We start from the raw sequence: 23550 nt of genomic DNA on the forward strand, positions 1-23550 counted from the left end.
ATATCTTCTTGCTTCGAGGCCACTTTTTACTAAATACTAAGTGTATTTCTCGTATCTTCTATATATATTTGCAAAAAGATTTAATTCTAGGTGGTAATGCAGTTTAATAACAGCATAGTTCATAACATTACTCTCTTACTAGACTGTTGAGCTGCTCTCGAGGACAGGCAAATAATCTCCCATTGATGCTCAAAGTAGAAAACACCGATACATCATTTGGCTTCAAGATTTGTTTTTCTGTAACAAAAATCGGGACAGATTCGCTTTCACAGCCACATAAGACACTATCATGTGCAAATTCTTAAAAAGGTACACAAGATAATCTACGAGTAGATGATGCTGCAAGTTAATGCCTCTCCACGTTTAAGATGATCTGTTTTCTTACCACCCGCAGAGCTGAGGTGGACCAGCAGGAGCTCATCGGTAGTGCCGAGCTTGTCCGTCACGGCACTGATCACTTCTCGTCCCGTCGCCGCCACGGGAATCCTGATTGTAGTGTAGGTGTGATCGCTGCAGTACACCTTCAATAGGACTGCACACGCACACGTGAAATTAATACAGTGATATGGTATGTGACAGCTCCTGATCTGTGATGACAAAGAGCTGCTTCCAACATGAAGAAGCAGGAAGCTCACAAAGCTCACTGAAGGTTTTGCCTTTTTGTAGTCACAGACTGAATCATTCAAATATGAAAGCCGGCTCATTTCAATCAAATCAAAAGTTTATATTTTTTTAAAGTTAGCCCTTGGATCTCTGTTAGAGTGATGACTGGGGTCTTTCTCTGCCTCAGCCAGCTGTCACACACATGAATGACCGGAAAATAATCGTGTTGTGGATCTATGTTGCCAACCTATCCGTAAGATTTTGTCACACCTTTTGTGCAAACACAAGTGACAGGATGACAGGCAGGGTAAGGGAACATTCTTATCCAATCTGTCTTATGAAAATGGGAAAATCCACTTTAAATAGCACATTCCAAGGCAAACTGCTGTCAAAATGTCTTTTTCCTTCAGGTTCAATATGAGTAAGAAGAAAAATACATAAATCACACAAATGCACAGAACTTACTGTCATCTTGATTTCTAATTGGCTGTTTCTTCTGCAGCCTTTCCTCTCCGTTGCTGAACTGTCGTATTAGGGTCTTCTGTTGAATAAATTATATGACAGCATCCAGATAACTACAGATGAAGCCGACATGTGAAGTGGACTGTAAAATTTTATTGAAAGTTATATAACAGATGTACCTTTTTTGTTGCTTTGGCCTCTTCGGAGCTAAAGAAAAAAAATTAAAGTGATACAACGAATTTGTCGTGTGCATAAAGCAATGACAATAAATGTTCAGCCCACAGAAACATACTGCAATTTGACGACTTTCTCCAGGTCAGGTACCAAATCTTTCAAAGCTCTCAGCATACGGGAGTCATTGGATAGACTTCCATACAACTCCTACAGAGACAAAGAGGAAGAACCACTCAGACTATGCAGAGGATCTGTGTGATTTCCTACATTTAAAAGGCTCAATGTGCTCACCTCCAGGAAAAAGATCGCAGCAGGTTCCTCTTGTAGCAGGTAGGTATGTGCGTTTGCCCAGCGCAGGGTCATAATCAGGGCCCTCCTTTTACTGTTGAGTGCATACTCCAACCTCTCCTGTTCAGAGCCAGGCGGCGATGTCACATGGTACGTGCGCACAAGGTTAAAGGTAAATAGAAAAGCGTTGACCCATTAAAGTAAATAAACACAGGTATATGGATACCTACATCTATGTCTCTATTTATCCTCAATTAAAAATGTACCTTTCAAGCAGCTTTAGTTAAAATAAAGTGAGTTTTGAGATCATTCATTATGTTAAAAAAATAGAATAAAGCATGGGATGTATTGCGTTAACTGCACAGTGCTAAACTTACATTACAACAGCTTAGGGAAGAAATACCTGTGCAACTGGGATTACAACTTGTTACTAAGGTGTGAAGGGAACAGCTGCTCAACTGCTGCTTCAGCACTTCCACAAGCAGAAACTGATGTTTCACAATCTAAAAATGGCGCCGGAAGTGTTGTTACATTACGCAGCAAACCGTGAAGAAAACCAGGGTTATGCACCCGACATGAGACCTGTTTGTTTTTATTTTTTTGAAACGCAGTTTAGATACAGCAGGAAGGAAATAAGGAATTTAAAGACAAAAAGGATATTGTGACAGGAGCAGAGGGCACAGCTGGCTGTTGGGCATGAAGACACAGTGCATGAGGACAAAATCATCCACTGCTGGGTCTGACACACGAGAAGAAGCAGAGTCAGTAGCAAGAAACGAGCAGATATTTCATCTTTAATGCATTCATCCTGTCAAGAGATAGTACTAATCCAGAGTCTAACCCAGACTCATGTAAACCCCTGAAATTTGTTTTAATGCTGTTTTTCTGCAGCAAACCTTTTCAAACCACAGCAGAATATCCTATTTAATATCGTGTTTTACAGTAAAGAAAATACTGAATTATCAATTTCTTGTTTTAAAGTTCACATTAGTAACATTTTTTAATAAAAGACACTCTTCAATAATTCATAATTTATGCTATAGCTTATGAGTATCCTGCAATTTACTATCCTGACAGCATACGATCCCAAATTAATCTGATGATTCAGCTCTGCTACCTGGGTCACTGTGATGTATGTCCATCCTCATCGTCTCCAAGAAGTGCTCAAGAATCTTCTCTGGAGTTCCTGATATCACAGTGTACCTGCCAAGGTCACCAAGGATCACATAAAAACCCAAACATTTTTAATAAAATAGAGAGAAATACACATATACTGCAAACACAGTTTTAAAGTACTTTTAGGTACAGTGTGCATACACCCAAACACATACTTTATGTTTCCCAGTGTGGAGGCTCGAGGACTCTTTTCTAACACCAGCACAGGGTGATCGTGCTCTTTCAAACGCACCGTGTTAGCTTCCACATCCTGCGGAATAGAATAGTTCAAAATGAGTGCAGTACCATTCATCTGTCAGAGGAGGGAGACAAACATCACAGGGGCGGCGGCGTCATGAGCGATTAAAGCATTATGTGACATTATTGCTTTACACAGCTTCAGAGGATGATGCATATTTTCCCTCCCCTATTTTCAGATCCTGATAATACAGACACAGTTTTAAACAAAGGGTTACTATGTGAAATAAGTACACATGTGTACCACTGCCTTGCATCAGTTCTTTATTTATAGTCATTGGGAAGGAGGAAAGCAGATGCTGGCTTTAAAAACTAAATGTTTCCACCATTTTTTCTTCACTGATCTTCGATCAGATCAGGGATAACTGTCTGCCTACCCTGAGTATCCTGTTGAAGTCTTCCTTATCCACACGCAGGAAGTGACAGTTGTCCTCTCTCAGGACGATGGATGCAGCCCGAGGTGAATCTGTAACCAGGGCCAACTTTCCAAAGTCATCACCCTCGTGAAGTGTACACACCACACCCTGACACACACAGATGAACACACAACTTGCTCAGACACATGTTCAGTTTACAAGCTTAAGATCTGAAGAAAAATATCAGGAAGGACGAGTAACTTTCTGAATCATCTTTGTATTCTGTACATGCGTGATCAATCCACGTGCAGCGTATTTGCCTGTACACTGGTTGTGTGGTGTATGAGTACAATCCCCTAAGCCAGTTAATCACAGTGATGAGTCACGATGAGCTATGCACAGTTTGCCAAACTCACTGCTGGTGTTTCCCCAGACCTACAGGGAGCACAAAACGGCTCGGCTCTTTGCAGATCTGATGAGCTACATATTTTGCTCCATTACATTCAGACTGAATATCATCAAATGAAGCAGAAAACTAGAACAACGCTAAAGTATCAAACTAAAGAACATAAGCAGGTAGATGGATGGAAGCCTTTCAAGCGCACCCACACACCTTTCCATAGATAACCACATTAACGGAGCCCTTCAGGATGATGTACCATGATGTGCCTTCTTCTCCTTGGTTAAACACTGAAAGGTAATGAAAACAAACACATATTAGTCCTAGCACACACATTCTGTACACCTGAAGTTTTTCAAATTGTGAGGCATGTTTCTCCTCTTAGAGTCAGAACTCAAGTCACAAACACAATTGTTAAATCTAGACGTCCCTTTTAGAATATATAATTTTCTCTACATGGGTGTAGCACAGGGTGATGCTAATGGGTTAGCTATCATGAAGGTAGCTCTCTTTTTATGTGGTTAGATCACCGTGGTAACATCTGCTGAACACATAACCTGGTCAGGAGTAGGTTATATTTAGCTTCAGTTTAAAATTGGCTGCAAGCACCACATTATCACTGACTCTTTATTCACAATAAAAAGAAAAGAAAAAAATCTCTGTGTTCTCTATACATGCAAACTGTCGAGCAGTACCTTATTAACACCGCAGAACAAAACAGCAAGATAGCTGTAAATTACTGTAAGTAATATTAACACAATTTTAAGAACAACTACTCATGCACTACATAAAGTTACTTATACATTACTTAAATTTAATTACAGTATATTTATTTCTCACCTCCTTAGTAAACCTACCTTTAAGTATCTGTAAGTAAATTTAATTATATTGTGATTTCAAATAAAATGCATCGAAATTCCATTTAATTACAGGACAATTAGTCACAGGCCGAATTATAAAGTGTTACTGAGTAATCCACTGATGGCTGTTTCTATAAGCATGCTCCAGCTGCTAAAAGATAGATACACATTAAGACTGCACTGCAATCAATAGCACTAATGGAAATTTAAAAACTGATCTATGCAACTTTTTCTGCGCTGTTCTATAAATACTTTGTCTGGAGTAATCTTAGATCTCCTTTTTAAAATGGATGGTTCAGTTCAGTTGCCTCAACTTGTCCTCACAGGGGACCAGCACTGTCTGACAGGCTGAAAGACCTTTTTACAGAAGGAAAAATGTATTCTGTGACAGAAGAAGACTCACACACAGTTCCAGCTTTTGCATGTGACTCAAAGATCACCACACTCGCCAGTTCCCTCTTCACCTGCAAACCAAAACAAACTGCTTCAAAACTCTTGGATTTTGCTGCCCTGCAGACAAAAATGGAAACTAAACAAGAAGATGCCCAGATCAAGGTTTTTAAAGGTTATAAAAAGTGACCTGAAAGTAGGTAAATTACTGTTGCCAATATAATCTCTGTAGTTATTACAGACCTATTAATGGTATAATACACATTTCCACATGGCAGTAATGTGATTGCATAAACGAAAAAAAAGAACAACAAAAGTACTTCTGGAGCCTGTACACATTTAATTAATTCTGCGCATGGAAAACGCCTGCAAGCACAGGACAGACTGAGCACCACACTGTCGAGATAAATAGTATAACAGCTTCTTCTTCTTCCATTTTTAAACATAAAAAGATTGTGATCTGGGGTTCTGATGTATTAACAATGTTCTTGGCATCTTGTACTGTATGTAAAAGAGTGGCACACCAGCTAACTCACAGTGTTGGAGAGGTGAGCTAAGGCCTTGATGTGAAGCAACTCGTCATAGATGATCTCTAGGTCATCGCCTGTTCTCTGACCAGGCCTGCAGACACAAAGGAGCGAGTCACAATGCAGTCACCATAAACACTTCATGCATGCACATCAATAAAGTTACTTATGACAGATGATCTCTGCCTATTCTTTCACATGCTTAGTACTTTATATGAAGAATGTTGGTATGACTGGATATGACTGGGTTCAATTAGCGAACACTTCAGCACTCTGGTATCGGAGGGGAATGTTAATTATTGGATAAAAAGCAACAATATATTGCCAGATATTGTTGCTTTTAATGTATTTTGAATCTGTATTTCAAGAGTAAATGATAATACTGACGATTTCCTGAGGATCATGCGCAGCAGTGCATCGGGGCCAATCTGGGCAAGAAAGAGGATGGTCTCCGGCAACTCTTCCTCACTTTCCCTCTTCTCCTCCTCACTAGGTAACGGTGTGTCCTCCTCCTCATCGTCAAGAAAACGGTAGAAGAGGTATTTGTCATAGAAACCGAGCTCCTGGTCCACTGGAGAGCAGAGAAGCACACACAGTCAAAGCATCAGTATAAACGAGCGTGCATGCAGATGAACTGTTTTCTCATCTCAGAACATTTCAGCCTTGTTCTTTGAAGTGAAGGACTTTGAGATTGGATTCAATTTATATGTTATATTAATGCTTGGAAACTCATTAATTCTTACTCTAGCATTCAAAGAGAAAGCCTCCCTGATGATTGATGTTTAGATTCAAAACTCACATTCCAGCGCAGAGCCAAATGGAGACACACTGGCTCTAGTCTAAAACTAATTTGCAATTCAAAGTTTCAATAACACTTTATTCTAATTTACGCTCTAAACGATAAGTTACGCATGGAGTGTGAATAACGTCTCCCAGCTTTTCAGCTGCTTTGAGGTTTGGGAATTGACTTAGTAGGTTAAGATGACTCACGGAAAGAAATGAACCCAAAGATATGCATGATGAGAAACATCAGACTTAAGTATTACCATGATTTAGCACCCCTTCTTCTAGTAGTGCCTGCCACATCCCGACAGCATGGGAGCGAGTGAGCACACAGGCGCTCTGCAGCACCAGCCAGTCCACCAGCTCTGTGCCTACACAGCACTGTCTGCAATACACATGTAAACACACTGTTTACTGTATATTTACTGTGGGGAGGTTTAAAAATACTTAATGTAATTTTCTGTAAATCAACACCACATCCACAGAAAGCTTCCCCAAGCACTTGCAAGCACATAATTTTTCAGAAATACAAACAGAACTGCAGACCCACATACCTGTATGTCTTCAGGTGATACTTCCTGTCTCGAATCATGTGAGGGGCTCTGGACAGGATGGCGTTGCGGAGAACCTTTCCAGCTCTCTGCAGCTTCTCTGAGGGGATCTGCAGACCACAGGGACATCGGCTTAGGTGACTTCATCTAGTCCATCTAAATCTCTGACTGACTAGATTGAGATTTTTTTGTAAAATAGGCTGTGATAGAATCCATCATTTGATTGTTAATTTGGTTGGTCAAGCTTTAAGTGGTGTGTGTTGGCAAGAAGAAGTTTGGGAACCATTATTTATCCAGGATTGTGGTCCGATCGCAATCTGACTCAAGTAAGAATCCACAGTTGTTTCTTTATTGGATACACTGAGTAGTCACTCACAGTGCACGCCAGGAAATGAAATGAATTTAGTAACTTGTTTAGCAGCAACAATAACCATCTGATGTTTCCTGTAGCTTCTGCACGGTGATGAAGAGTCATTTTGGAGCCTCGCGCCCATAAAACTGCTCTTGCTCATCGATATTTATGGGACATTTTGGTTAAACAGCCACAAAATCTCAGTTTGCTTAAGATCAGAACACGAGCATTCCAACAGATAAATTCTCCTCTTGTTAAAGCACTCTGATGTTGACTTACCTTTGTATTTTGGTACATTGTATTGATGCAGTACTCAACCTTAAAGTTAGAGTGTTTAAAATATCACCAATAGATGTCCACAGATTTCTGTTAACTGACTTCTGGTTTCTTACCCCCTCCCTATTTAAATACATAATCATACACAACTCTATGACACAACACCTACGACTTCTCTTTTCCTCTACCTTTGTTGTGCTACATATGTATATGTATATGTATATGTATATGTGTATAAAATGCAATTATTCAGGATGGCGATGTCCATCCTGGCCACTGTATTCAGGACAGCTGGGCAACATGGCGGCTTCCACAAACCATTGCCCACCTTTATGTATTTTTAATGATTTAATTCTAATTTTATGACAATGCATCTGTTTTTTGGACATAATCACACACTGATCAAATATATTTATGAGTACAATGTTCTTTTTTCTATTAAATAAAAGAAATTTAAAAATGGTTGACTGCACATTGTAGTGTCATGTCATGGCCTACCGCCCTCACATTCTCGTGTAAAACTTTTAGTAATAACATTTTTAATTCCTTCTTGTTCCCCTCAATGCCGGCAAGCCGACCAAGCGTTCAGCTAGCAAATTAGGCCCTAACATGATGCTCCCTCCGCCATGCTTCACAGTTAAAATCTCATTAATTGAGAATGTGATTTTGAGTAGCACAGAACAAGTAGCACTTAGAATTCAGTAGCCTTGTTGTGTGTGCAAAAAATGCCTGACATCAGTTTGCTTATATTGCGTGTCTATAATCATGATTTAGACAAAGATCAGCTCAGGTTTTATGTTTAATCAATGCAAAAAATTCCAAATAATTCACAATTTTTTTCTTACAGCGATATGTGAATGTGTACATGGGCAGATTCTGAATGCTGCTCATGTAAACTATGGATCACTCAAACAGTAAAACTGTATCAAAACACACAGGACATACAAGCAGACACATCCTTTATAGGCCGCACCTGCATAGACAGCAGGGGAAATGACAGATGTGTGTACACACACACATACACATACACATCTGCTTCTGAAAACAACAAAGGAAGGCATTTTAATTGGGCAGATGGGATCTTTCTTCTGTGTGCATGCATTATCTAACATTAGCATAACTACAGAGCATCACAGCTGTGAGTCATCATCGGTCTCTTCTCAGAAAATACACGCACTTCCAAAATTCATTCTGGCACTCTGGTTCATTCACAAACATGAAAGTATGCAGCGTTAAAAACAGCTCGATTTTATGACCCCCGTGGCCCGGTTTACCACACGTTTCCAAGAAATATTCAAGTTACTTTCAGTTTCGGATGTTAACAAAAACAAAACATTGAGCTGATGTAATGATTACTTATTTTTACTTATTTTACTTACGTATTTGAATTAACTGCATCTTTTTAATTTCAATTATGATCACTATCAGGTTTTTATGTATCTACCCTTCAAGTTGCAAACAGTGGCTCGAAAACTGGGAAAATGGAAAAACAAGAGTCTTAACTGCACATTTAAATGTATAAAGGTTTTAACCTGAAAAATATTTAAGTTCAAAATGCATTAATAGCATTGCTTCAAACATTAAAAAATACACAACTACTGCTCAGCTGTTCTAAATTTGTCTAGAAACTTCTGCTTAGAGATATTTTGACAAGCAGTGACAAAAGTGGGTTTTTTAGTCAGGTTATGATGGTCTAGAGTTTTGTTAAGTCATGCTTTCTGTAACTTAAGGCCGGGTCTGTTTCTCATTATTTAGTTACAGTAAACTAATCTAAGAACTTCATTTAGGTTGAAAATGTAATCCAGAGGAAACATTTACCTTGTTGTGAGCTTTGTTTGCAGAGTCTGAATTCATGTTGTCTTTGTCTGTGAGTCCTGAGGAGAAAAACACATTAATGCTAAAGCACAACAGGATGCTCTGCTTCCCAAAAGCAAAAAAGCACTGTATATCAACTAGAAAAAAAGAAACATAACAATTTTATATTTACATATACACAATATAGACTCATCCATCCTTTTAACAGGCTGGGAAGGAAAAGACCTGCTTCCTGTTTTTAGTCATCATACAGAAGTCTCCATCTTTTTTTGTGCATCTCCTGCACATTTCCAATTTATTACTTGCAATATGTTTGTACGCGTAAAAACGTTCATTGAATAAACATTTAAGCAACACCCAGAGTGTCTTTTTCTATTCCCGTGTCTCCACTTGTGCATCTACTCACTGTCATTGTTGGATCCACTCTCCATGGCTCCATAAGGAGGGGCCAACAGTGCAGCCAGGCTCTGACGATACTTCTAAAAAGCAACACACATCAGAGGCCACATCAGCCTTGGAAACACCTCTAGCAGGGTATCATCTTTAAAGCACCAACATCTTTTAAACATCAAAACCCATTCCTGTTCCATCTCTCTCTCGCTAAAGCGCACAATGTTGCTTGAACACAAAAGCGCCCCTCAAAACAAAGCCCTTTGTACAACCAAGATCATTTACATGCAGAACAACATTATATAATACACACACACACACACACACACACACACACACACACAGCATGTAAACAAGGGTTAGACTGCTTTGATGTGTGCAGATGCTGTTCTTACAGTTGTACATTTCTGTAGCAAAGACTATGAAACACACAGAGCCAGAGCTTTTGTGTCTGAATGTGCCACTGCTCTTCTGCAAGGTCATTATCAAGCAACCCATGCTTTCTGACAACTGCCAGGAATACACACACTGGAAGAGAAACAGAGACAGCATCTGTTTGACCTAAAGACACAAACGCTCCCCTATCCGTGTTTTTCTTGCACACACTCGATCCAGAAGCTAGTGAAGCTAGAACACTTCATGTCAATACTAAAAAATGCACAAACGTGATTCCAGAGAGTTTCATTCTGTAAAAAGACAACAACAGAAAAAAAAAACATACAAGCAAAGATTATGCACACTACATACTAGACACAGTTAAAGTCAAGGAGTCCGACTCACCTGAGTTAACACACTCAGCTGCTTAAGACTGAAGGGACTGAAACCCCAGAGAGCTGCCCTCTGCTCCTTTACAACTCACGCACACGCCACCGGATAGCATCCTGCTCAAAACAAGCTGCTCTTTTCCTTTTTTTCTCCCCTCTCTCTTCCTCCCTTCCACTCACACAGTCGCCCCACTGTCTGCCTCCGTCTCACTCACCCTCTCTCACTGCGATCACGCCAGGAACCAAGCCACTTTCTCTCACAGGTTACCAGGGTGATTCGAGTCTCTGTATTACTGAGCTACTCTAGTGTAGGAAAAGGGGTTAGTAGTCAGAAAAGGGAAAGGCAGAAGTAGTGTTGAAGAGGAGGAGGAAAGGAAGGAGGCTAACAAAAGAAACGTGGCCAATAGAAGAGAGGGGAAGCTGGCATTAGAAATGTAGAGCAGGTGAAAAGGGGCACAGGAATAAATCAGAAAAGAGAAATGAAGTAACCACAGTCCAGACAAACTAATTATTAGCAGTAATTGTTACATATAAAAACATGTCTGTAGGCCCATTCAAACACTTTTTTGATCTCGATTTTACTAGAATTATGGAGCAGCGCTTTTTTTCTTTCATCCTTTCATCAAACACATCCTGTAGCTTTTTAGTCTCCACCACAAGCACACGTACACAAATTAGTCCTTGCACACGGGCACACACATAAAACACAGAGAGCCATATTTTGGAGATAAGATTAGGAAAAAAACAAAACAAACAAAAGACAACAACCTCAGGCCATGTTTTCTGTTTTATGTCCACTGTCCTTAAAATAGACAGTCGAGAGGGAGACAGAGTGCACTTAGTCAAAAACACACGCACACACACTCTACGAGCTGAATAATACGATGGCACACATCACTTTAATAACCAATTATTGTCTTATCTAGGTCTCATGTGTTCCTGTAGCACAAAATGGAGGAATCACATTTGAGTAAATTGAATTTCAATTCATCCACGGTCACACGGGGAAAAGTCTTTTTTATTTTTTTAGACCAGATAAATCAAAACAATGTGATCGATAAAATTGTTTGTGAGAGGGGTCATAAAATCTGATTTAAAAGCCAAAAAACACCAGACAGAAAATAGTTATTTTTTATAACCAAACTGTCAATTACCTGCAATTTCATTAAAAATAAGAACCATCAAAAAAAACTACTGTTTTCTCACAATCACTGTATGGAGATGAGAACCATAGTGTGGGTCGGAAAGATTCTGGATTCTGCAATACAAAATAACCACCTGTCAGACCAAACAGCAGCTCAGACCACACAGCCTTTCATTGTGAGGTTACAGTGAAGTGCTGCCCAGCTCTGCCACGACTTCCTCTCTGAGAGAGAAACAGTGAATGGAGCTTGTAACTCCAACAAGGAGGCCCACGGAGAGGCATCTACTACAAAGCCAAATCTCTCGGGGCAAGGCTGTGTGAGTGTTCGTACTAGTAGGTTGTGCGATATAGTAACTCTTTGCAACTGACTGTGAGCTTTTACATCATTTGTTATCAAATCATATTTTTATTTTATTTATAAAGCACACAAAGCTGACGCAGGAGGGTCACACAATAAAATGCCACACACACACACACATCAAACAACAAACCATCACTTTCAGTACTTTTTGTTCATCTTTACGCTAAAGATACTTGATAATGACTTCGGCTGTCTGTTTGGGGTCGTCGTTCTGCTGCAGAATACATTTGGGGCCAATAAACAACCATTCATATTTCTGAAAGCATTCTTTGTTTACAGCTTTTTTTTCCACACTTGCCTAAAACTTTCGCACAGTACTATAATGAGATCAAAGCTCAATATCTGGTATTACCAAATCTATTACTTGCTATTGCTGTTGCATTGAAATCTGATGATTCTTTTCAGTTTTAATAATTCCATCAGTGCTGACAAGATCCCCACACCACTGGCTGAAATGCAGCCCCAAAACAATGCCAGAGCCTCCACCATGTTCTTCTGTAAGTTGGCATACTTCAGCTTAATTTTCCTGTTTCCCTTCCTGAAGAATAACTTCTTGACTTACCTTCTCCTTCTCTTAGATCATTTCTGATGAAGCTGCAGATAACTCAGCTGAAGGGTCTGAAGCATCTCTCTGGTCCTGCGCCAAGTTTTTGACATATTTGTTCTTAAGGACATGACTTTCCTATAATATAACATATCTATAGTTTAAGCCTTCCACTTCTTCTTTAGTCCTCCACTTGTCCAGTTTCCTCAAAATTTCTTAAGGACAAATTTCCCACCAGGCTAAGATCTACCAAGATTTCAGCTAATACCTCATGGGAGTCACTTTATTGGTGCAAAAATGCTAATGCTAATTTCTGCTATTTGCCCAAACATAGCATTTAAAATAGATTCTTTGCTAAGTTGTATTTTGACACAACACTGATTCATTCATTGAGTTCGCTGCTTTTTTAATACTTCATGTATTTGATTCTTATTCTTAACAAACAAAGAAAAAAACATGGAAATAGTAAAAGGACTGGACTGAGAGTGAATTTAAAAAAAAAAGCAGCCAATAGCCAAAGAAAAAACATTGAAAGAACTTCAGAAAGTCTCAATTTAACAACTGGAAAATAATCTGGCTCCTTACATAACTAAATAAATAAGGGGTGGCTCAAGACTTTTGCACAGTAATATCAATATTATTTCCCTTGCCTAGTGTATAGCCTCTTGTGTATGATCTTTTCATGTTTAAATATCTTTATGAATACTCAGCTTAGATGAGAGTGTAAAATAAGATTGCATATATTATCACATTACCACTCATTATTTAGTTACTGAATATACAGTATATGGTATTATGGCTACAGCCTATCCTAGCTGTCACTTTGCAAAAGAAGGAGAAACACCCTGGACCAAGACACAAAGACAGACAACCACACTCACATTCACATCCCTCGACCTCCTGTGCATGTAATGTGCTGTGGTAGGAAGCCAGCATGTCAGGAGAGAATCCATGCAGTACACAAGGAGAGCATGCAAACTCCACACAAGCTGCGTAAATCACTTTTTAAGGGAAAACATACTCTGAAAACTTCGTAAGCATCTTCTGGTTTCTTAAAAGAATTGTCCTTGGGCTTTTTGTTTTGATGGCTGCCTCACTGGAGAAATGTGACAGTTCATCCAAGGCAGAAAACTGTATTTCAGACATGCAGATACAGATCACTGAATTACAGTACGTCCTTTTGTTTGTGGCCTTGTTATTGCAGGAATCTGTGTAACCTGCCTAAACAGAAAATGTAATGGCATTTTTGGGACTTTATAGTTAGTTTTACATAGTTTTATAGTTTTTTAGTTTAAGAAACCAAAACTATTATGCATATACATTGAAAAATTGTACCAATTCAAACAGATTAACCTCTCTACAGCAGCTTAACAACATTTAAAATGTCCTTAAAATCATCGTTTTAATAATTCTCAGAATTAAAATATTTTGTTATTAATTTATAGGCTAAAGGAAATCTGAGAATACCTTTATTTTTCCAAGTAGGAAATGTGAATCCAATTAAAAGAAATAAAAAAGGAATCATTTAACTAATCGTGTTTAGATTTTTCTCACTGTTCTCACTTTAAATAAATCACTGTCAAGTTACCCGAAGTGTGCAATAGATGTGCAAAAAGGCACCGTAATGGTGGACAGCCCTCTTGTGGTTAAAAGCACAATTACAATAAAAGTCTCAAAAGCAAAGCTCTTTCCACAATGGAGTTCATGCAGAATCATGAAGTTTCATCTCATGTCACACCTCCCAGAGAGTCTTAAACTCCCTCTGTTCGATCCGGAGCAGCTCGCTGGTCTCTCTGCTGACAATGGTAGCGTGGCGCGGCGTGTTGTCCAGGATCGACTCCCCAAAGGCTGTCCCAATCCCCAGCGTGCAGATTGTGACTGCATCCTGCACACAGACATGACAACTTTTAGTTACTGTGTTTCTATAACAGACGAGCATTTGTTATTGAGCAAACATGCTTTGTAGCAGCATTCACTATGCTGCTACAAAGCAGTGAAATTATACAGCAGTAGCTACAAGCAATGTGTATTAGGTTATTTTAATGAACTCGGACAGACATGGAAAGCAGACGGATTAATATGTGCAAATGAATGCAAATAAATCCAAATATGAGCAACTGCTGTTTACTGTAAGACAAACGTCTCTTGGTGCTGTATATAATTGGGCAGGCTAGAGGGAAGCAATGGACGCATATTCACTGCTTAGTGGTTCAAACAAATACACTGCTTGCTATGGAAACCTTTTCAGCTGTCCAAACTGACATTTCAAATATAGCCACAGAAAGTAGGCCACCAATTTCACTTTAGGGCTACATACATGAAAAGGACGTCTCACAATAGAGGAGCTTCTTATCGCCGTCTTTCTTTCGAAGCAAATCCTCTCTCCTTCTCCTCCCACGTGTCATTCTTCCCCACTACATGTATAGTATAACTCTATTTCCACGCTCTCACAGCGAGGGTTTAAAGTAAGGAGGAAGCCAAATTTCTCAGTGGCAATTTCTCTCTGGTATATTTAGGAAGGGAGGCACAAATGGAGGCTAAAGAGTCAAACAAATTCAGCTCTCAAACATACAGGACAGAGTAGAAGCCCCTTAAAAAGGATCTTGTTTGATAGAAAATATATGAGAGCACTAGGAAATATCAACCATGAAAGTAACATCACCAATCCAAAAGCATCCAAGTCATTATTCATGTATGTTTCTCAATGTGACTCTCACCTGGTGGTTAGCGGTTTCTGACACTTTGACATCCAGGGAGCCAGAAAGGACTGCATACCAGCTGGTGCCAATGTCTCCCTGTCGAAACACTGCGTGCAGTAAAATACATTAAACCACATTAAGAGCTGATGAAAAACGTCACTAAGACAAAAGCACTCATAAAAACATGCCCTGCCATCTGATGATAAACCACAATCACTGCTGAAAGAGACATCAGCCAAAAAGGTTTTGATACAATGATAAATTGATAATAAATATATTTGCAATAAACTGAAATGTGATTGAAAAGGTTATAAATGCACCTAAAAAGGAAAGCGTTTTAAATATTTTTATCTTTAACTGAAAATCAATTGACTTGAGCTCAAATAAGCAAAATGCTGACAAAACGCTGGTGTTAAAGTAGCTACATTAAATATTGTCTTGATTTTGTGATCATTAAATTACACTACTATAAGTAGTATACTGGATATAGGTCCACAATTTGTTGGACAAAGACATAATTTTTGCAGTTTTGCTTCTCTACGTCACTGCAGTGAATCTTAAATCAATCAATCGTGGTATGACTGAAGTGCAGACTCTCAGCTTTAATTTGCATTAACGGTAAAAAGACAGTTTTATTTATAATCCCCCAATTTCATAGACTTATATAGAATTAATTGGACAAACTAACAGGATTTTAAACCCAAGGATTGTTTTTAACACTTGGATTAAAATCCTTTGCAGTCAGTGACTGTGTGGAGTCTACAATCCATAGATGTCCCTTCAATGCTCTGCTTAGGTCTTTGCTGCAACCACCTTCTGTTGCTGCTTGTTTGTGGCTCTCTCTATGACTTAAAAGTCTCCAGCAACTGTAAAGCATGCGCTGTTGTGTTGAGATCATGTGACTAACCTGGCCCGTGAAGAATATCCAGTTTCTTTGCATTGAGAAACTCTTGGGTTGCTTCTGCAGTATGCTTTGTTTCATTATCTATTTGCACTGTCGGGTCAGTTTTGCAGCATTTTTCTAAATCTGAGCAGAGAGTACAGCCATGTACACTTCACAGGTCATCCTCCATCCATCATCATCTATCATCTATCAGCAGTCTCACCATCAATAAACACTATAATGACCCAGTTCCACTGTCAGCCTTATGTACCCATGCCCTAACATTTTTTAGATGATACACCTATTCCTCAGGAGTGTCCTTGACTTGGCTAGAAGTTGTTTTTCATAAGCCTTGATTATAATCCATTGTGAATACAGACACAGGCAGCTGGAGACCCAGTCACAAAAAACAGGCAGGATGCATACACGGACCCTTGCGCTCATCTTCTGATGATGAAATTTGCTTAAATCACTTGGACTCTCTCAGACTCATGGATGCAGGAAGTATAACAGAAGCTTTAACCATAGAAATACTTCTATCATAATCCATTTTAATTGCCCTCTGTGGTCTTTTAGGCCTCTCGGTATCCTGAGCTGGTCGTTGCAGTCCTCCTTTTTAAGAATACACCACATTAATACTTTGGCTACCCCTAAAGTTTTTTCTATCACTCTGACAGACAAAGCAAAACAAAATAAAGCTAATGATGGCCTCCCTCACTGGCACTGACATCTCTTTGGGCTTCATATTTAAAATGAATGTGAAAAGCTATAAAATGCAAATTCAAGACTTTTAATCAAATCCAGATATTATGTCTGTTTAATTTGTCATGAAATTACATGAACAGGCCCTACTTGGCCATGAAACTGCTTTTCGGTGAACTGTCCAATTAATTTTGAGCCTCTGAAAACGGGGGACTGTGAATAAAAAACGTCTGTAATTCCTAAACAGCTGACATAATATTTTTGTTAAACCCACTGAATTAAAGCAGTGCTTCAATCACATATTGGCTGATTGATTTAAAATCCACTGCTTGCAGAAAAATCAAAAAGACAAAGCATGAAGTCCAAAAGGAAAACATATAAAACAGACTGGATCCAGGAAACAGTAGGGCAAGAGGAACAGAGTATTGGGAGGATGCCACTGTATATACTTACTCCTGTAAGTATATCGTATACTTATAGTATACTTATACTTATATAGTGGTATCAGGGAAGTGGAGAGAGCTAGGGAAAATGATACACAGTTGAACTAAATCACAGAGGATGAGGCAACATAAGCAAAAGTAAAAGCAAATACAAGGAACAATTAATAATATTAATATTAGTATTGCACAAATTAGTTAAAAACAGGCATTGAAGAAGGTTAGGCACATTTTTGCATTCCAGTGCATCGTAATTCTTACTGCGCTCTCTCCTTAGGAGACAAAAAGGTATATTATATACTGTATGATGATTTCCTCCAATCCTTTAGAGCCTGACTAAACTCAACAGCATCAAAGACATCCTTTTACATTCCTGTCAGTATTGTGGGTTTGTGAGCGTGCGTGTACGTACACGTGATGCCTTTCTCCAGGCATTCATAAAAGGCACAGGCACAGATCTGCAGTAGGAGCGGAGGTGGGAACCTCTGGAAGGCTTTGACCTCTCTTAGTCGGGTCAGAATAATATCCACGTCCTCTCCCGAGCGCTCCGCAGGCCTGCGCAGAGGAAGAGCCACCATTAAACCCACACGAGGCATTAAAAAGGTGTATAAGGGGTTATGCAAGAAACAATTGGCATGATGTAACTTGTTCAGTGTGATGGATTATCTATCTTATTCAGGTCTATTTCAGCCTGAACTATAGCAAATCAATCAAAACCCTGCAGTATGCTTTCACTAGCAGTCATGTTAGACAGTTGCAATTATCAGTCAATGGACTAAACTGTGAGAAAGCAGCGATATTGCCCTTTAAGTAAGAAGGCTGCTCTATTGTTATAATATTATCTATGAATATTTGTGCGAGAGCACGCTGTCATTGTTCTGCCTGGTGTCTTAGTGATAACAGTGAAGAGCTGCAGGCACAGTTTCTCTCAGCTCAGGCCCCCCACAGGCTGTTGATGTAAGATCTCATTTGTACTGCTGCTTTTTCTAATGCGCTTAAATCTGAGCACACACACACACAACTAAGTCATTGTTGGACATCTAAGCAAGCACACACAAGAGACTGCACGCACGCGCACACACAGAAGTTTGATCTGCGAGCTTAAACAGTCTGTTCTGAGACGTGGTGGTGCAAAAATACCAAGCCAAAATGTCTCAGAGTAACACACTGCACTTAGCACCATTCATTCACTTATTTTCCCCTTCTTTCCTGATAGTGACTCATCTTTGCACGTGTGTATGTAAGTGTCTGTGTGTGCATATATGTGTGTGTTCATACAGAATAGCTAATGCACTGTGGGCTCTTCCTTCACAGATGAGAGCCTCTCAGTCCCCTCTTCTGCTTCATCTCCTTCCTCTTCCCTCACTCCCAGCCCTCGCTCCTTTCTGTCTGCTTCTTCTAAACCTTTCTCTAATCTCCATCTACTTTTCTCTTCTTCCTCTTTCAAGACTTGCCAGTTTTTAGAACATGATAGCCAAGACTGAAAGGGACAAATGCAACCCATTTTTCTCCTTTTCACTAGAAGCACAGATTCCTGGTGCATTTAGTGCCACCACTTACACATACCAAACGCCCTATTTATCCCTTTACGTCTGCTCCGCAAGCTCAAAGGCAAGAGTGACTCCCACTTTACTCACATGTAGGTACGTATGGTAATAAACGCCGAGCACGTGTGTCACGAAGCAATGAAATGTACCTGTACCGTGTACCTTGAAGGGTTTGCCACAATAAAAACAGATCAAAGGCTGCGTTGCACAGCCCATCTTCTATTCCCATATCAGCCACGAGCTCAGAGCTTTGAAAGGTGGGTCTTTTTTTCCCTCTCACATTCTTTCTTTCTTTTTTTTTGGTCTCTGACTCATCCACCTAAAGCTCATGTATTGGCCCTTGGTGCTTCAACAGGGTGTCATATCCCAGAGTAGGCTGGGTTAATGGTTGAGACAGGTGGGCTCCCACACACTACGACAGACAGGGAGAGACAGGGAGGTGAACTCTGCAGGGTTGAATGGGTAATACAAACACCACCCTTCACATATGCGTCTATAGTAAAACTGTTGGGCTGTGTCAGTTATCATCCCCTGGTTAAGTCTTCGCCCTTTCCCTTTTGTCCATTAACCTGTGCTTGCTCACTCACTTCCTGTCGGGAGGAATCTGCCTCCCCCGCTGGTGAGAGAAGAATATGACCTGAGAGTTGTTCACCTTCTATCACTGTCCCTTCATGTCTCCTCTCTTCCTCGACCTCTTCCTTTTGTCAGCCTTCCCCTCTCCCTCCCCCACTATTCGTGTCAGCAGAGATCTCAGCTTTCAAGCACAAATTATGGCGTGTGCGAATACGCACACACACAAACAAAGGATTAACAAATCGACCAGCGTGACACACTGAAGACAAAAACCAAGAGACAGCAGAAGGTCATGCAGATTGTTTCTTGAAACAACCATCTGGAAAAATTCACTGTTCACAGACAAATAAATCAGAGGTTGATTTGTGGCCGCCTGTCAAAGTGCCACACAGATTCAAAACAAACAGATTTATTCGCCTGGTGGATTAATACATTACTGCAACACAGATTATGTGCCACTGGCGCCGGTGAGGTCGGCTGCCGTCACGACTGCTCCGACCACTTTTTCTTTGTCTTTGTTTTTTAAGTTAGTTTTCAGCGTTTCTAAATCGGCAAAATCATCACCATTGGGTACATTAGGTATGACAGTGACACTCTTGTTTCTATTGGTATACAATGTACTCACAATTCGAAGTTTTTAACTCCGGATCCGAGCTGGCCGAGTGAGATCTCGAGGGAGAACAAAGGGAAGCGGCGGCGGCCTAGAGGGAAGCGAGCCGGCGTCAGGAACAGGCTGAGAGCTCGTGCACACCTCTGCCTAGCATCCTGCTCGCCAACGTCCAGTCACTGGAGAACAAGCTTGACGACCTCAGGGCCAGGATAAAGTTCCAGAGAGACATTCGGGACTGCAATCTCCTCTGCTTCACCGAGACATGGCTGAACCCAGCGGTGCCGGACCACGCCATCCAGCCGGCCGAGTTCTTCTCGGTTCACCGCATGGACAGGACACGGGACTCGGGGAAGTCAAGGGGAGGCGGCGTGTGTTTAATGGTGAACAACAACTGGTGCAACAGTGCGAACGTTGTTCCTCTCACACGCTCCTGCACACCAAATCTGGAACTACTGTCCATCATGTGTCGTCCTTTTTATCTACCTCGGGAATTTACATCGGTCATTGTAAGTGCCGTTTATATTCCACCACAAGCGGACACGGTCACCGCCTTATGCGAGCTGCATGAGGCACTCACACAGCACCAGACACAACACCGGGACGCTGCGCTTATTGTGACGGGGGACTTTAATAGCGCCAACCTCAAACGCGCAGCGCCGAACTTTTATCAACACATCACCTGCCCCACCAGGGGTGAAAGGACACTGGACCACTGCTACACTACGGTCAAGGACGGCTACAAGGCACAATCCCGCCCCCCGTTTGGCAAATCTGATCACGCCGCCATCTTCCTCATCCCAAAATACAAACAAAGGCTGAAACAGGAAGTTCCGGTTCAGAGGAAGGTCGCGCGCTGGACGGATCAATCGGTGGCCGCGTTACAGGACGCACTCGATGACGCAGACTGGGGCATGTTCAGAAACAGCTCCGACGATGACGTCAACGTGTTTACGGAAGCGGTTGTGGGATTCATCGGGAAACTAGCGGATGATACCGTGGAGACAAAGACTATCACAACGTTTCCCAACCAGAAGCCGTGGGTGGATAAAACCATCCGCGACGCTCTGAGATCCCGCACCGCTGCCTACAACACGGGACTCATGACGGGGGACATGGACCCGTACAAAGCCGCGTCATATAACGTGCGGAGGGCGGTGAAAGAGGCGAAGCAGCGCTACGGGAGGAAACTAGAGTCACAACTCCAACAGAGTGACTCTAGGAGCCTGTGGCGGGGACTAAGGACAATAACGGACTATAAAGCACCAACAACCGGTATGACGAACGCGGCCGTGACTCTGGCAGACGAGCTGAACACTTTCTATGCTCGCTTCGAGGCTGCAGCTAAGGACTCCAACAATGCTAGTGTTAGCGGCGCTAACGGCTGCAGACAGGAAGATACTGCCAGCACCGGAAACGTGCTCGTCATCTCCGAGCATGAAGTAAGGAGAGCCTTCAAGAGAGTGAACACCAGGAAAGCAGCAGGACCAGACGGCATCCCAGGTCGTATCCTAAGAGACTGCGCATACCAGCTAGCTCCTGTGTTCACTGAGATATTCAACATCTCTTTATCTCAGTCGGTGATCCCCACATGCTTCAAAGAGTCCATCATTGTTCCTGTCCCGAAGAAACCCCACCCTGCTTCTCTCAATGACTATCGCCCTGTAGCCCTCACCTCAGTAGTGATGAAGTGCTTTGAACGCCTGGTCAGAGACTTCATCATTTCTTCACTACCAGACACACTGGACCCACTACAGTTCGCTTACCGTCCAAATCGTTCCACAGACGATGCCATCTCTCATCTCCTCCACACATCACTCACTCACTTGGACACTAGAAGGGGGAATTATGTTAAAATGCTCTTCATAGACTACAGCTCTGAATTTAACACCATAATTCCCTCCACACTCACCACCAAGCTGGAGGATCTGGGACTCAGCTCATCTATGTGTCAGTGGATCTCCAACTTCCTAACTGGCAGACCACAGGCAGTAAGGATGGGCGGACATGTCTCAGCCTCCACCACTCTCAGCACTGGAGCCCCCCAGGGGTGTGTTCTGAGCCCCCTGCTGTACTCTTTGTACACATATGACTGTGTGGCCACTACCAGCTCCACCACCATCATCAAGTTTGCTGACGACACCGTCGTGGTGGGCCTGATCTCTGATAACAACGAGACGGCCTACCTGAAGGAGATTAGGAATCTGGAGAACTGGTGCCAGAGGAACAACCTTCTAAACGTCAGTAAGACAAAGGAGCTGATAGTGGACTTCAGCACTAAGCAGGAGAGGAACTACCAGACCCCCGTCATCAACGAGTGCCCAGTGGAGAGAGTGGACAGCTTCAAATACCTCGGAGTTCACATCACGCAGGACCTGTCATGGTCCTGTCACATCAACACCGTGGTGAAAAAGGCCCGACAGCGTCTCTACCACCTCAGACGCTTGAGAGACTTCCAACTGCCCTCCAAGGTGCTCAGGAACTTTTACTCGTGCACCATAGAGAGCATCCTGGCGGGAAACATCTTAACCTGGTTCGGGAACAGCACCATGCAGGACAGACGAGCTCTACAGAGGGTTGTGCGGTCAGCTGAGCGCACCATCCGCTCCGAGCTCCCTGACCTGCACTCAATCTACAGCAGGCGGTGCTGGACCAAGGCCAGGAAGATCGTGAAGGACCTCAGCCATCCCAACAACAGACTGTTCTCTCTGCTGAGGTCAGGAAAGCGATTCCGCTCCCTGAAGACCAACACAGAGAGACTGAGGAGGAGCTTCTTCCCGCAGGCGATACGGTCTCTCAATCACACCACCACACAGTACTGACCCACACATACAGTTCTTACACACACACTGGACTTTCTGGACTTTGGTTTTGCACAACACTGGTCACTATATTCTTCATTTCCGGTTAATACTTGTACAGCTGCTGTTATTGTGTATATATTTATTTATATTTAGATTTCTTCATACATTCTTATATAGTTCTATATTGTGTATTGTGTATTTTGTTGTACAGTTATTTTATTTTCAACTTTAATTTATATATTTATCTTTATCTTATTCTTCCCAGTTAAATTTACCCTTCATTCTAATTTGTGTTGTACAGTTATTTCATTTTTAACCTTAATTTATATTCTATTCCTTCCTAGTTAAATTTACCCTTTTTAATTTTTCATATTTATTTCCTATCTTATTCATAGCCTTTTCCTTTTTTGTTTTCTTTAGGTCACGAGCAGTTGTCCAAGCATTTCACTACATATCGTACTGTGTATGACTGTGTACGTGACAAATAAAATTTGAATTTGAATTTGTATGCAAGAACCTCTTCTGACACTCATCTGCATCACCACTAACAACCAGAGATGGTGTTAAATCACTGAGCAGCATAAACCCTGCTCACTTTGCATTCAAATGACCAATTAGAGTTAGAAATGACTCATCAAGTTTTGCAAGATTTGCAAATTAACCTACATAATACGCACACTTATACTTTTCACCTATGAGGAATTGCTTTTGCTAAGACTTACTACTTTGATATGTCACCCTAGTACTAGACAAAAATATTTTCCTGCAATAAAAAAGGCATTAAATATAAACTTGGATCTGGCTTGGTGCTGTGTGTACGTTGAGTGCACCATCTATTTAAC

The 23550-nt window shown here is 41.2% G+C and overlaps 1 protein-coding gene across 1 annotated transcript in view; it reads right to left on the minus strand.

Annotated features, from left to right (window-relative positions):
* LOC146648302 (rap guanine nucleotide exchange factor 4-like) overlaps positions 1-23550 on the minus strand; it is a 28925-nt gene that overhangs the window by 3310 nt on the left and 2065 nt on the right. The window contains exons 2-22 of the mRNA XM_085390439.1: positions 17590-17732; positions 15171-15259; positions 14192-14338; positions 9657-9729; positions 9254-9309; positions 6811-6917; positions 6520-6641; positions 5861-6044; positions 5483-5567; positions 4960-5020; positions 3910-3986; positions 3318-3464; positions 2859-2953; positions 2645-2730; positions 2188-2266; positions 1531-1681; positions 1358-1446; positions 1245-1272; positions 1069-1144; positions 386-532; positions 140-237 (exon numbers count right to left, since the gene is read on the minus strand). Of these exons, the coding sequence (XP_085246565.1) occupies positions 140-237; positions 386-532; positions 1069-1144; positions 1245-1272; positions 1358-1446; positions 1531-1681; positions 2188-2266; positions 2645-2730; positions 2859-2953; positions 3318-3464; positions 3910-3986; positions 4960-5020; positions 5483-5567; positions 5861-6044; positions 6520-6641; positions 6811-6917; positions 9254-9309; positions 9657-9729; positions 14192-14338; positions 15171-15259; positions 17590-17732 (2140 nt within the window). The remainder of the gene's footprint in view (positions 1-139; positions 238-385; positions 533-1068; positions 1145-1244; positions 1273-1357; positions 1447-1530; positions 1682-2187; positions 2267-2644; positions 2731-2858; positions 2954-3317; positions 3465-3909; positions 3987-4959; positions 5021-5482; positions 5568-5860; positions 6045-6519; positions 6642-6810; positions 6918-9253; positions 9310-9656; positions 9730-14191; positions 14339-15170; positions 15260-17589; positions 17733-23550) is intronic.

Source organism: Rhamphochromis longiceps, linkage group LG18 (assembly GCF_057381845.1).
Source record: "Rhamphochromis longiceps isolate RC_006_pf linkage group LG18, R_longiceps_female_GT1.1, whole genome shotgun sequence".
NCBI lineage: Eukaryota > Metazoa > Chordata > Actinopteri > Cichliformes > Cichlidae > Rhamphochromis > Rhamphochromis longiceps.